We start from the raw sequence: 14,089 nt of genomic DNA, 5'->3' as shown, positions 1-14,089 counted from the left end.
AAGTACTGAACCGTCTTGCACGGGTTCTAAATTGGAGAAATTGAGTTTCAAGAAATCTGGAGTAGGTTGTAACCTTCATTTGGACTTCGAACAAAATAAGTCATGGAACCTTAAAGGGTTCAGAACGATATAAAAAAAGGCATTACCCGATGAACAAAAGACGTATCAATGACTGAATGCTTGTGAGCTTCAAGTCGCTCTGCTGTTAGCTCTTCATCTCACGGAATTATTTCCCGCCTGAAGGTTGCCACAAACTCACTTAATCAAATTGTCATAAACATGACTTCAATGGGACGGCGTCACCCGCTGAAGTTCCTTTTCACCATGGCAGTCGGTATATAGTTCCGGGGGACGAAACTCAAGTCGACCAACTCTACAACAAAACCGAACCGAAAGCTCATGTATAGTTCCGTATTATCAAGACCTCTTATTCAAGGGAAATTTGTAGAACTTCAGCTTCTCAATGGCTAAAGTGAACAATGGATTGTCCCCCAGACGTCCAAAAAGGGGCTCTTGCCGCGCAGGCCGCTGGGCATAACGCTGTCGAGGATGATCTCTCGTGGTGGCAATCGGCGACTGTGTATCAAGTTCTCGTGCCAAGTTTCAAGGATGCCAATGATGACGGGATCGGAGATATCCAGGGCCTGATAGACAACCTGGATTATCTCGTTGAGCTTGGTGTGGATATTGTCTGGCTATCTCCGATCTTCGACTCTCCAATGCAGGACATGGGGTACGGATTGCTTCAATCACCAACGTGTCCGCGCTAATCCATAATGTTTCAGGTACGATATCAGGGACTATACCAAGATCAACAGCACATATGGAACGCTGGACGATGTAGACCGCCTAATTGAGGCCACGCACCAGAAGGGGCTGAAGATCATTCTCGATATCGCGTTGAACCACACGTCAACAGAGGTATGGTCAAACGTCACCTAATTAGTGCAATTGAACCTCACAGTTGCCCATGTGAACAGCATGAGTGGTTTCGGACATCTCGGTTGAGTCGACGAAGTGCCAACGGTCCTAAGCGGGATTGGTATATCTGGCACTCAGGAAAGGAAGATGGCAATGGGAATCGACGACCGCCTAACAACTGGGAAAGTGCGTTTGGAGGTCAGTACCCTTTGTGACTTTCACTTGACAATGCTGACTATTGTCTGCAGGGTCTGCCTGGACGTTCGACGAATTAGCTGGGGAATACTGTGAGTAACGTTTCCCGGTGTATGCACATCAGGTTTGGAGAGGACTGACTTGCTACTCTCATGCAGATTTGCATATATTCGGAGAATCACAAGCGGATATTAACTGGGATAATGAGGAGGCTCGCAATGCATTATACGACACATTGCACTGGTGGCTCAAGCGAGGAATTGATGGATTTCGAGTGAGTAAAAGCCGTTTCCAAGCTGAAGAAGTGCGTTCTGAGCTTTTTTTCCTAGTTAGACTGTATAAATTTGATATCAAAAGCCGAAGGTTTCCCAGATGCCCCAACTGTAAATCCAGAAGCAGAAGTGCAAAGAGCAAACTGTTTCTTCGCAAATGGGTAAGAGAGCTATGGCTGCCAGTTCAAGGGCTATTCTTGTCTAACGTACCCCGAAGTCCAAAAGTCCACAAGTACTTACAAGAACTCCACGAGCATGTGTTCTCACAATATGATATTGTCACCATTGGTGAGATGTCCTGCGGAATTACATCCGATCAGGCAGTGGACTATATATCCAAATACAAACCGCGGCCAGAGTTGAATCTGCTCATTCAATTTCAGCACGTCGAGCTTGATTGCCACAATGGCGACAAATGGCTGCTCCGTGAGTGGGAACTGCCGGAATTGAAATACATTCTACACGACTGGGAAGATAAGATGTTGCGGTGTGGCGGTTGGATGACCCTGTGGATGGAGAACCATGACCAGCCACGAGGCATATCACGCTTCACCACATCCACTCCGCGATTTCGGGGATTTTGCGCGAAGATGTTGGCCATGTGGCTCTTCACGCTTAGAGGGACCCCGCTGATCTATCAAGGCCAAGAACTGGGCATGATCAATCCAGAGTCCTTCTCTGAAGACATGAATCAGGATATTGAAACCATTTTGTTTTGGAATTCGTAAGTCAAGATGCCGAGTTACTCCCTCCAAAGGTAAGCCGCTCACTGCGTCGGGTCAGAGCTCGAAAGGACGAAGCAAAAATCGACGATGCGAAGAGAGCAATCATGCAAAAGGGACGTGACAATACCCGCGTTCCTCTGCCTGTATGTCAATTTACGATCTTTACTTTCGTGAGGAATTTGCTGAATCCCCGTGTAGTGGGATGCTACCGATAATGTTGGGTTCTCCGAAACTGCAAAGCCATGGCTCCCTCCGATCCCTGACAGTGGAGACTGGTGCATCGCTCGACAACGTGAAGATGATAACTCTATCCTGGCGTTCTATCAAAGTTTGATAAGAATGCGAAGATCACATCCGACATTGGTATGTTCAGCCTTGTAAGCAATATCGTTGAGTATCAAAGGTTCTGATTTGTCTAAATACTAAGCTACGAGGGTCTGTGAAAATGCTTGATCTCGACAACAGGGATACTTTTGCGTTTTTGCGAGAGTATCGAAACTCGCGGTATCTGACCGTGCTTAACTTTTCGCCAGGAGCAGTGACTTGGACATGCAAGGACAAGGGGTTTCTGCCGAGCGAGATGAGGCTCCTACTCTCCAACTACGTCAAGCAGGGTGACCAAGTGACGGATCCACTAATCTTGAGGCCGTACGAAGGACTACTGTTCGAGCTTATCCGGATAGCTGACGGCGTTTGAATCCACTGATCCAGAAGACCAGATCAGCATCATGCTCTGCACGACTTAGTACTAATCCTACTTACTCCCAACTCATGTAGGTATGTACTAGAAAGTAGGTTCTACTTGACGTGTGGGTGCGTCCTTGGAGCACGGGTACTGTAGTACAACTGAGGTTGTGATTATGAGCATGGAATCGTATTGCCGTCCATACTTGTTTCTACCATCTCATTATGAATGCAACGTAAGCTGTCCTTGTTTCATTGCATAGTACTACCTATCAAATGATTCCAAACTGCGGAAATCCCAGCAGGGCCGGCACTACATGCTAGAGCAGCTCGAGTAATCGACACGCATCACCCGCGACACACTTCCGTGCTTACTCAACCATTGACTCTCGCGTGGAGTCATGTTTGAGGCGCATGAAGAATTTTGCGCACTTCAATACCTACTTCGATTTTCTCGCGTGTCCTCACTAACAGAACGAACAATTGCTCAATTTCTGTCTATCTCCGATTGTCCCTGCATTGAGATAGAGAGACAGAAATTGAGCAATTGTTCGTTCTGTTGGTGAGAAGACGCGAGGAAATCGAAGTAACTACGGAGTACTCCGTAGTATTATCTGGAAACTTTGGTGTGATAGGGACCTATTATTCGAAGGACGCTAGGTACGGTGTTTCACGGCCTGACGCCCGAAATCACGTGACGCACAAGTAGCCAAAATGAAATGTAGGAAATTTGCTAACACCACACAACTGGATTCCAACGTGACACCAATTGAGGACGCGCTGGCATATTTGGAATCCCTGGATTCCAGTGAAAAATTCAATCAGTTACTCCGAAATTGCGAGAGAATTTGACTGCGACCGGTCAACCCTCTCAAGACGTCACCGCGGCGTTCAGGGCTCCAAGGAAGAGCAGTATGCCAAACTGCAGAATCTGGACCCTGACCAGGAGCAATACCTGGTCGAATACGTCGAAAAGCTTTGTAAGGAAGGTCTCCCACCGACAAAGGACATGATTCGCAATTTCGCCGCCGATATCGCCAAAAAAAAAAAAAAAAAAAAAAAAAAAAAAAAAAAAAAAAAAAGAAAAAAAAAATATCGGGAAAAACTGGACCGATCGTTTCATCGAACGAAACTCGAACTCGTTTCTCGATGGACGGCAGCCATGGATCAGGCGAGACACAAAGCTGATTCCGTCGCGAAGTACGAGCACTATTTCGACCTCATGGCGCGGAAGATGGAGCAATACGACATCAAACCGTGGCTGATGTATAATGTCGACGAGAAAGGCTTGATGATCGGTGTGCTCTCAAAAATGAAGCGAATCTTTTCAAAACGCCTCTACGAGAAAGGGGAGTTGAGGCACGTCATTCAGGACGGAAACCGCGAATGGTTGACGGTGGTAGCGTGCGTTTGAGCCGACGGAACTCCCTTGGATCCAGGACTTATTCATTCACCAGTCGGCCAGTGGAAAGATCATGGACACATGGGTTGAGGATTTTGACCCTAAAGTCCATAAGATCTTCCTCACTGCGTCGCCTACAGGCTGGACCAATGATGAAATCGGCTACAGGTGGCTGGTGGAGGTCTTCGATCGGCAAACAAAGAAGCAGGCGCGATCGTCGTATAGACTCTTGATTCTCGACGGCCACGGGTCGCATCTTACGATGCAATTCATGGATTTCTGCCTCGAGAACAAGATTCTAGTGGCGATTTTACCAACTCATTCAACGCATACCTTATAGCCGCTAGATGTTTCCGTCTTCCGCCCACTAGCGGCTGCGTACAACGACGCACTGACGGAATTTTTGAAGAAGTCACAAGGGTTGACCGCGATCAAGAAAGGAGACTTCCTGAATCTCTCCTACACGGCCTGGAAAAAAGCCATTACGGCTGAAAATATCCTCTCAGGGTTTGAAGCGTGCGGTCTCAACCCCTTCAATCCTGACCGCGTTCTTGAGCGATTTCGAGCCCGGAGCGAGTCACCAACCTCCTCTAGTGATTCGTCTGACTTCGATCCCGAGGATTGAACGGAAATGAGAGAGCTCTTGTACACGATACGAGAGATAGCAGAGTCAGGAAGCTTGTTCGCGAAATCCACAATTTGTCGGTGGAGGTTTCGACGCTTAGATCGGAAAACTGGGGCCTAAGAAAGAGCCTGCAGCGGCAGAAGTGGCAAAAGCAACGAGGCAAGCCTAGACTTCGGAGAAGAAGACGCGGAGATGCAGGTCTTGCTCAATTTAGAAGTCCGACTAAGCTTGGGCAAGCAATAGCTAGAGGTAAAGAGAAGGAGAGGGAGCAGGAGGAAAAGAAGAGGCAGCAGGAACAAAAGAGGACTGTCAGAGTCTACGTAGGCTAAGCCCGGAGGTGACCTAGTGCACATGAGAGGAACTAACTGTACGGAGTAGGTATGGTGAAGGAAGAAGAGGAACTGATGGGGGTGACGAGTCGTGTGAAAGTAGGCGATTGTGGATCACGTGATTTAACTAAATGAAGGTCACATGGATTTAGTCCCGTGACCAGGGCTTCTAGGTAGCACGTCACAAGAGCCGAAGGTCGATCGGCTCAAGAGAAGGAAACAACAACGCGAATTGGAAAGAACGGAGGCCGAGGGCAAGGCATGGAAAGGAACCAGAAAGGCAGACACCGACCTGGGGGAGCTGCCAAGCTTACAGCTCGACAATGAACTCAGGCAAGTCGAGCAAGCTCCAGTGGAACAGTCTGCTTCAGAAGAAATCCAGAAACAAGAAAAAGATGCGAATATCCAGCGATTTTGTGGAGGAAGTACCCCGCCGCACTACTGGACGGGGACGGGAAATTCGCTTTCCGGAGAGATTCAGGAAGGAAGATTTGACGTGATTGTGATTCTACGAGCTCTGTGGATCATTTCAATACCAATATCAATGTAAATAGTAATTGTTGTATGCGCTTGCTAGGTACTTAGCCTACTAGGTAACTTACGAGTAGGGTACCTTGCGTGAGTACCTCCCGTCCTCCCTTGGTCCTTGGGACTCTGGGAGAGACAATTCGTGGACTGATAGGCTACCAACATGAGAGTAGTACTGGATACTAGTAGTACTACGGAGTATCGTCGTATCAGACATTCCTCTGCAGCCTCTGCTCGTCAAAAGACTTCGGATGAACTGTCCCTTACAGATCTAACGTAGGCGTGTCTAGATTCGAGCTGAAGCCTGGATCAACGGTTTACACCGTCAATCCAATCCAGGGATACTTGAGTGTTATGCATTCCATTCCTCAGCTCTCCACACATGGAAATCAGATGCGCCCCCTGCAGAATCCGAGTAGATTGGTCATTTGCGTGCGAGAAGATACATGCCGTACTAGTAGTACATATATGTGAACAAGAATAGGGACATGCAGTTGATGCGCTGGCTGGAATCAGGTTCTCAAGAATAAAACCGTGCCGATCGACCTCTAATCCTCTTCCCACTGCGCGTCTCAGTTCGACACTCATTGACAATTATATTCCAACACCGGATGCCATAGTACAATCATTGTAGTTACTTCTCACTGTGTTGCAATGGCACCAGTCACCAAGATTCTCGGATGGATCTCTGCATTGTTGCTGTCAGGCACAATAGCAGCGCCTATCCATCCTAAGAGTACCGGCGACAGAGTAGTAAGTGTTATCCGTCCTTTTCTCAATACCGTACGCGAACCGTGCTAACGAGCAACAGCCTAACGATGTTGCACGGAGCAAACACCATGGCCAACCGTTGCGAGATGTCAAGGCCCCGTTCTTACCCGATACTTCAAAGTCCCATTCCGAGGCCATGGCACCGTCCGCTGTCGCTGCCGCTCTACCAGGGTCTAATCAATTTCATAACAACGAGAGGAGCTCTGCCAACTTAGTCGAGGTACTTTGACCGTGCAATTGCAATACCGTCAACTTGATCGAAACCAAAAAAAAAAAAAAAAAAAAAAAAAAAAAAAAAAAAACCGACTAACGAACCATCAGAATGGCGAGAAACGCAGCACGAAGAAAGAAGAGGATGGAGACAATGATGTATTCCAGTCGCTTCTCGAGGCTTTGCGGCAAGTCAAGAACCTTGGAAGTTCCTCGAAACAGGCGAACGCCGGAAAGCGCGAATTCAAGAACTTACTTGGAGGAAATTTCGACGGACTGAAAAAAATTTTGGCCAAGCGTGATGACAACGAAAAACGTCAACTGGACGGACTAGAGGATATCATTGGTCTCGTCGTGAAGCGGGCCATTGATGCCGAAGACCAAGCCGAACTGAACAAAAGCAACATCGACACCCGTGATTTGAGCGACGTGCTAAGCAAGCTAGCTAATATTGCAAAACGCCAACTTGGATTTGTGAGCGGCGCCAAAGAGTTACCGACAGCCGTCGCAGAACTGACCGGTGTTCTCGCCAAACCACGCGATGCGGAGCTCGATGCTCGTCAGCTTGATGTCGTCAGCGGATTAGCAACCAGCCTTACCAACACCGCCGGCAACGCTGCTAGTGATATAGGCAGGCAGGCTCTCAGTGTCTCGGGCGACAATGTTCGGAATCTGTCTCGTCGGTCAGAGGAGCCTGCGACCGAAAAGCGTGCGCTTCCTCCCATTGCGGCACCGAATGGCATTGGGGCGGTCATGGCACTTGCCAAGAATCCCAAAATCGCCCTTGTGCCTTTGACCGATGGTGTGACTGTTACTGATAAATCTCTGAGTGATATTGCAAAGGATCTAGGATCACGTTCGTTGCGTGTATCTCGACCCTAACATCATGTCTGCTGCTTGGGGTGAGATAAGTAGCATGTTTCTCATGGACAGATGTATAACTTATTTGATGCCGTTCCTGTGTGTATTGTTATTGACTTCGGCAATTCAAGTGCGGCTCTCGTTCAGAAAAAGCAAATCAAGTGCACATCGTCGCTTAATGGCTCGAAAACAAGGAAAGCACAACGTTAGGATAAGTTACAGAAACAGACTGCACGTCGAAAAGACTCGAAAGAAGATTCATCATATGCCTTCGTGAAGTCATAGCGCCATAGAACGGCATCGTGGAGTTCATTCAGATCTTTGCCGATATTTCCACCAGTGCACAACGTCGTTGTGCACTTGTTCTTTAAAGCGGACTTCGTCACTTTACAACTTTTGTGCAGTCCATGCACGTCCAGCCGACTCCAGGCCTCTCTCGCCATCGACCAGCACGCACCAGCCTTCACTGCCACCCCCGCCTTGGCCGCCAATGGCAGCCTCGAAGTTCGTCCGCGCATAGTCTAGCACTGCGTCATCGTAAGTGCCAGGCTGCAGCCATACTGCTTTGATCCCAGCAGCGTGTGCCTCCTTCAGAATCTCCAGCGAGACAGCCGGTGGCGTCACAAGAGACAGGGACGTGTTCTCCGGTTCCGGAAGCAACGAGGGGGATGCGACGGCCTGGTATTCTGTCGAAGGTAAACTGATCTTGTCTGCCCGTGGATTAATGGGGGTCACCGGCAGCGAGTGTTGGTGATACCAGGCCAGAACTGAAATTCCATTAGAACCCCTGTACTTCGTACTATGTTTATGATGGTTGCAACTCACTCTTGTAGCCAAACTTGCGAGTGTCATTGCTGGCCCCAGCCACCGCAAAACGAGGGGAAGAAAAAAAACGCTTGACTGCTTCCGTCATTGTCGTAGATTCTCGGGTCGCGAGGTGCAGGAAGTCAAAAGATCCGATGTTTAATGTTTAATAGTAATCCCATTGAGGTTTGGCAAACATTGACCCCGCTATGACGTGCTTCTCAACTTAAGTTATCGATAGGCTAAGTTATCACCTTATCAATCGGTCGATAAGGGTTTGCTCCTAAATTGCATGGAATTTCCATCCTAGTAGGTTATGGGAGTCAACCTCCGCAGAGCATGTGTCATTTGTGATCCCCATGAAGATAAGGACGGTAAGAAGTTAATATCCCATTGATCGATTTCTCAACGCAAACGCGAACTGATGATGTATTGCGGCGTCGACTCTGAGGTGAGTGTTGAAATCCGATGGGATTACCGTGGAGTACTGTACGGAGTACGGTGCTCTGTACTGTACTGTACTGTACTGTACCTAACAAATAACCCACCTGTAAACAATACGGAGTGCTCCGTAAACTGCTGTAACGTTAGACTACATAGCATGTGACAAGTCACGTGTCGATTTGAGCCTTTTATCTTATCGGCCTGATTCCGTGGCCAACTGGCCATTAATGAACTGCCTTAGACATCACCCTTGGAACTGAAAGAGCCAGACGAATGCAATGCCCCCGTACATTCCCCGAAAACGATCACTCTCTCCTCAGGCTCGGCAAGAGCGGTTGCCAAAACGTCTGGCAACTCAGCCGGAAGTCGAAGAAGCGAGTGAGTCCAGTGACGACTCCAGCGACGCTTGGAGCAGCTCCGATGAGAGCCACGAACAAACGGCTGTCAAATCTCGGGAAAATGAGAACAGTGAGAATGATGAAGATGAGGATGACATTGATTGGGAAGATGCGATGGAGACCTCACCTTCGAAGGGAGTCTCCTCCGGCGCCACACCCGTCCAGGACCTGGAATTGACTCTCGACCCTACATCAGGTGTCCCAACCATGAGTCTCCTGGATAGCAAGAAGGGCCCTTCAAAGATTGAACGTGAAATTCGTATCAACACACATCGTGTTCATGTTCAGTGCTTGCTCTTCCACAATGCACTGCGCAATGCTTGGATGAATGATAAGAAGCTGCACGAGATACTTCTTAGTCAATTACCTGAGGGAATCAAGAAGGAAGTCAAGAGGTGGCGTGTTGCATCAGCTCTCGAGCCTCCGCCGCCGGAAGAAGTTTTGGACAAGAAGTCGAAGAAAAAGAAGCGCAAGGAGCGCCGTGATTGGGGAGACGGCGCGACCCACGCTGAACCTGGGCAGCCGGATATGAGCAGAGGCGATCCGATCCTGTCTCTGCTGAGGATCCTGGCGGCATACTGGAAGAACAATTTTAAGATCACGGCTCCCGGGCTACGCAAGCATGGCTATCGTCCCCTTCACGTCGTTGATGAACTAGTTTCGTCTTTCAAGAATGGTGAACATAACCCCGAACTGCATGGAGAAAGGATCCAAAATCGAGAGGAGCTACGATCTCTAGCCGAAAAACGTCAAGGGTCACGCGACCTCGGCGCGCAGTTGTTTACAGCGCTGTTGCGTGCTTTGGGGATCGAAGCTCGTCTCGTGAGCAATCTTCAACCGCTGGGGTTCGGGTGGACCAAGGCTGAGGTCGACACATCAGATAAGAAACAGTCGCAGAAGTCAGACAACACTTCACTCAGCAGTGAAGATGATGATGATGGTGGCTCATCCGTGAAACAGTCCAAGCGCGCGAAGTATGACTGGGACCTTCCTTTCCCCATCTATTGGACCGAAGCCGTGTCTCCCATCACGCATGAAGTCATCCCTGTTGACCCACTTGTTCTGTCGAATTCGGTAGCGACCACGCCGGAACATGTTGCAGCATTCGAACCAAGGGGTGCCCGAGCGGAGAAGGCGAAGCAGATCATCGCCTACGTTGTTGCGCACTCCGCAGACGGAACAGCAAAGGATGTAACTACACGATATTTGAGGCGGAGAACATGGCCTGGCAAAACAAAAGGATTCCGATTACCCGTTGAGCGGGTTACAAGGACATCCGCTGGCAACCGAACTTCGACCTTTGAATACGATTGGTTTCGTATGACAATGCGCGGGTATATGCGTCCAGATGACAAGCGAACCGCAGTGGACGATGTTGAAGATGCGAAAGATCTCGTCCCCAATCAACCGGAACGAAAAGTCGCAAAGAAAGAAGGCGATACACTTCAAAGTCTCCGAGCATCCACCGAGTTTGTTTTGGAACGGTTTCTGCGACGAGATGAAGCTCTGCTGCCTGGGGCAAAACCCGTGCGAACCTTTGTCTCCGGCAGAGGTGCGAACGCCAAGGAAGAGAACGTCTATCGACGCTCTGACGTTGTCAAATGCATGTCGGCAGAAAGCTGGCACAAGGAAGGGCGTCGACCGAAGCCGGGCGAGCAACCACTGAAACGCGTTCCCATACGCGCCGTGACTTTGATGCGTCAACGCGAAGTGGACGAGGTTGAGCGGGAGACGGGTGAGAGACCACTGCAGGGGCTTTATGCTCGATATCAGACAGAGTGGATCATCCCCCCGCCGATTGTCAACGGGGTGATACCGAAAAACGAGTATGGAAACATCGATTGCTTTGTCCCCAGCATGGTCCCCAAAGGCGCAGTACATATCCCTTACAGTGGTACGGCACGGATATGCAAGAAATTAGGCATTGACTATGCGGAAGCCGTAGTCGGGTTTGAATTTGGCAGCAAGATGGCAGTTCCGGTGATCCAGGGAGTTGTGGTTGCGGAGGAGAACGGTGGGTTGGTGTTGGACGCTTGGCGCGCAGAACAACGTGCCAAACGGGAGAAGGAAAGACTCCAAAAGGAGAAGCAAATCCTGCAAACGTGGCGGAAATTTATCATGGGCCTCCGGATCATGCAACGGGTGCAGGCTGAGTATGGGATGGATGGTGACGCCGAGACACACAACCCGTTTGCAAGACCAGCGCAGCCAAGTCGAGCGGCACAGCGCCGTCCTCAAGAGCATGACGAAGAATCCGACCATGATCAGTATGAAGTCGACCAGGGCGGTGGGTTTCTGTTGCCGGGGGAGGATGACGATGACGGTCGAGACCTGATCGTTGAGCGTCATGATGTGACCCAGCGTAACACAACGTCGTCCAAGGGAGATCATCCTGAAGCGCCTGCCAGCCAGGCAGAGGTCCTGCCGGACGGTGACGAAACGACACGACAATCTTCGCGTCGACGACGACGGGGGCAATAGATTGGGTAACTACAGGCAAATGAATATAGAATAGAGCAAGGCCCTCGAGAAGGGTAATTGTTCTCTCCGTGGTGTTAACGAAAAAGCGTCTAGGGTAAGGTAGGGTTCAACCTGCGGTACTCGTACGGGTATCATACTCTGTATTACAGATCTATTACAGTAATTGACCAGGAACCAAAACCATCCTCGTACTCCGTACTGGTACGCCAACAGCATGATCATCAAAGGCGTTCCATCACCAGGACAACCAACCACTGATGTTCATCGACTTAAAAACCACCTTGTTCACTGCTCGCTCCGAACACTCATATTGTTGGAATTTACGGGTGTTACAGACGGTGTTTTACGAGCATTACGGGTTGGATACATGGCACCGGTCATGTGATATTCGCTTAAAAGGACACACAAAATCTTCCTGTGTTAGTTTTTTTTCGTTATAGAGGTCAATGACACATACACCCTGCAAACTACCTGCAATCAGATACCATTCGTGTTTGTCGAGAAGATTACACGTCGTTACCGTCTTCTGTACCTTGTTGTTGTGGATTTCGTACACATATATTGCACCAGCCGGAGTCAGCTCCACAAGAATACGAACCCATGGCGACATTAACAAAAGCGCCCGTCTATTTCGGGCCATTTGTCGTGACCTCGCAAGTAATTCCTCTCTCCAGCGCCCTCACCTAGTCAGTTCCTACTCTCTCTTTCATTTGAACTCGCACTCGCCAAGGCAGCCCCAGAACCCTGCGACTAACGTACTGAAACGCTGGCGCCACTCCGGAAATAAACTTAACAGGTCTTTTACCAAACCTCTCTCTCCTTTGCTCTCGTGAACCTCAAACCAATCCTCCCGGGCCATGTCCTCGTATGCCCGAACCGCGTCGTCCCGCGCGTTGCGGACCTTACGCCAGCCGAAACCACGGACTTGTTTCTGACGGTGCGTAAAGTGTCGCGGATGATCGAGCGGGTGTACGGTGCGACGAGCCTCAACATCGCCATTCAGGACGGCGTCGATGCGGGCCAGAGCGTGCCGCATGTCCATACGCATGTGATTCCGCGCCGGAAGGCGGACCTGGATCGATACGGGGGTACGGATGCCGTTTATGCGATGCTTGAAGGGGAGGAAGGGGATATCGGCCGCATTCAGCGCGAGTTGTTGAAGGCGGATAGTAGTAATGGTAGTACAAGTGCTGGCACCGGACGACGAAGGGCGGAATTCCCGGCGGTTGATAATGAGAGTAGGAAGCCGAGAAGTTTGGAAGAGATGGAAGAGGAGGCGAGGATGTTGGCGAGGGAGATGGCGAAGGAGAGTGATGATTAGGGGATCACGGCAGTTTCGAAGCTCGCATAGCCATGGATGCATTTCGTACAGTTGTCAACGTTCAGCTTGGTATCAAGTCAAATGGATATGTCATAAGAACAATGGCACCGCCATCTATCGGCAAAGTAAATGAACATGGGAAGGAAAGCACGCCAAACGCCTTGCCCAGTTTGTCCTGCGCGTAACTGTGTCCAAGTCTATGAGGATGAATTTGTTTTGGACTTCCAAAACTCCTCCCGTTCCTTGAGCACTGCTGCCGCCCATTCCTTCACCTCGGGCAGCTGGATGCGCGATGCAACATGCGAAAACTCAGACAGATCCTTGCCATGGGCGCGCTCGTACTCGACCATTTGCAGCAGGAGCTCGAACTTGTCCACATCGTGCACGAATTTGGCCTCCAGGGTCTCGTTGTCCTCGTATTCTTGGAACACACGCCGAATCTCACTGCCCGACAACGCTCCACCTGGGACATGCTTCAGTAGCGACTGCTCGATGTAGTCCATAGTGGCGGCCTCGCGCCGCGCCTTCTCCGCCTTTGGCACCAGTGTATCGACTGGGGTGATGTCTCCCACCAGAGACTCCGCCATGTCGTGAATGAGAGCCATCTTGGTGCAATGTGGAATGTTTAATCGGGAAGCGAGAGACGGGGGCGCGAGCATCGTGATTATGGCCATGCGGTACATGTGATCAGCAATCGACTCGGCGGAATACAGACCGAAACGCCGCCATCCCTCGCGCTTGGTCGTCTTGAGTCGCTCTAGGAGATGAAAGAAAGGAATTGGTGAAGACGACGATTCCTCAATTGGGGATGGTAATGTCGAGAGGACTGTCGAGGTCAGACGTCTTTTCCAAGTGGCGGTAGTGATTTCATACCGGTTTGGGGAGTCCAAGAGGACTGGGGGAGGGTGCCATTGGAGCCCATTATGACGTCGGAGCGCTGTACACCAGACAGCAGAGAACGTCAAAGAGAGGTAGCCCACGCGACAGTGACAGACACTGTCGATGCGTGGGATTTATGTTGACTAAAGGACCGGATATTTGGCTGAGAACAGATTTGGATTGATGACGGGGTTTGATAAGGGGAAGAGTGCAAACAATGCAAACAGTGTCCATTGATA

At 49.9% G+C, this 14,089-nt stretch overlaps 5 protein-coding genes across 5 annotated transcripts; 2 read left to right on the top strand and 3 right to left on the bottom strand.

Annotated features, from left to right (window-relative positions):
- Window positions 1–479: 479 nt before the first annotated feature.
- On the top strand, window positions 480–2,810 carry VTN31DRAFT_4337 (uncharacterized protein; the record flags this gene model as incomplete). The annotated part of the gene is made up of 10 exons (XM_069404714.1): window positions 480–733; window positions 786–921; window positions 981–1,119; window positions 1,170–1,208; window positions 1,275–1,390; window positions 1,446–1,549; window positions 1,606–2,112; window positions 2,172–2,256; window positions 2,312–2,476; window positions 2,541–2,810. 10 exons carry the CDS (start codon window positions 480–482, stop codon window positions 2,808–2,810), a joined length of 1,815 nt encoding a protein of 604 aa, XP_069261660.1.
- Window positions 2,811–7,910: 5,100 nt separating this feature from the next.
- VTN31DRAFT_4336 (uncharacterized protein) lies at window positions 7,911–8,436 on the bottom strand (the record flags this gene model as incomplete). The annotated part of the gene is made up of 2 exons (XM_069404713.1): window positions 7,911–8,290; window positions 8,349–8,436. The coding sequence occupies 2 exons, from the start codon at window positions 8,434–8,436 to the stop codon at window positions 7,911–7,913; spliced, it is 468 nt and encodes a 155-aa protein (XP_069261659.1).
- Window positions 8,437–9,049: 613 nt separating this feature from the next.
- Window positions 9,050–11,650, top strand: VTN31DRAFT_4335 (uncharacterized protein; the record flags this gene model as incomplete). The annotated part of the gene is made up of 1 exon (XM_069404712.1): window positions 9,050–11,650. The coding sequence occupies one exon, from the start codon at window positions 9,050–9,052 to the stop codon at window positions 11,648–11,650; it is 2,601 nt and encodes an 866-aa protein (XP_069261658.1).
- Window positions 11,651–12,356: 706 nt separating this feature from the next.
- On the bottom strand, window positions 12,357–13,013 carry VTN31DRAFT_4334 (uncharacterized protein; the record flags this gene model as incomplete). Its single annotated transcript, XM_069404711.1, has 1 exon — window positions 12,357–13,013. One exon carries the CDS (start codon window positions 13,011–13,013, stop codon window positions 12,357–12,359), a length of 657 nt encoding a protein of 218 aa, XP_069261657.1.
- A 155-nt stretch (window positions 13,014–13,168) lies between these two features.
- VTN31DRAFT_4333 (uncharacterized protein) lies at window positions 13,169–13,893 on the bottom strand (the record flags this gene model as incomplete). Its single annotated transcript, XM_069404710.1, has 2 exons — window positions 13,169–13,797; window positions 13,845–13,893. 2 exons carry the CDS (start codon window positions 13,891–13,893, stop codon window positions 13,169–13,171), a joined length of 678 nt encoding a protein of 225 aa, XP_069261656.1.
- Window positions 13,894–14,089: the final 196 nt, after the last annotated feature.

Source organism: Thermomyces dupontii (genome assembly GCF_041956625.1).
Source record: "Thermomyces dupontii strain NRRL 2155 unplaced genomic scaffold VTN31scaffold_3, whole genome shotgun sequence".
NCBI lineage: Eukaryota > Fungi > Ascomycota > Eurotiomycetes > Eurotiales > Trichocomaceae > Thermomyces > Thermomyces dupontii.
The sequence above is the reverse complement of the archived record's forward strand: the minus strand, read 5'-3'. Positions and strand labels throughout refer to the sequence as shown.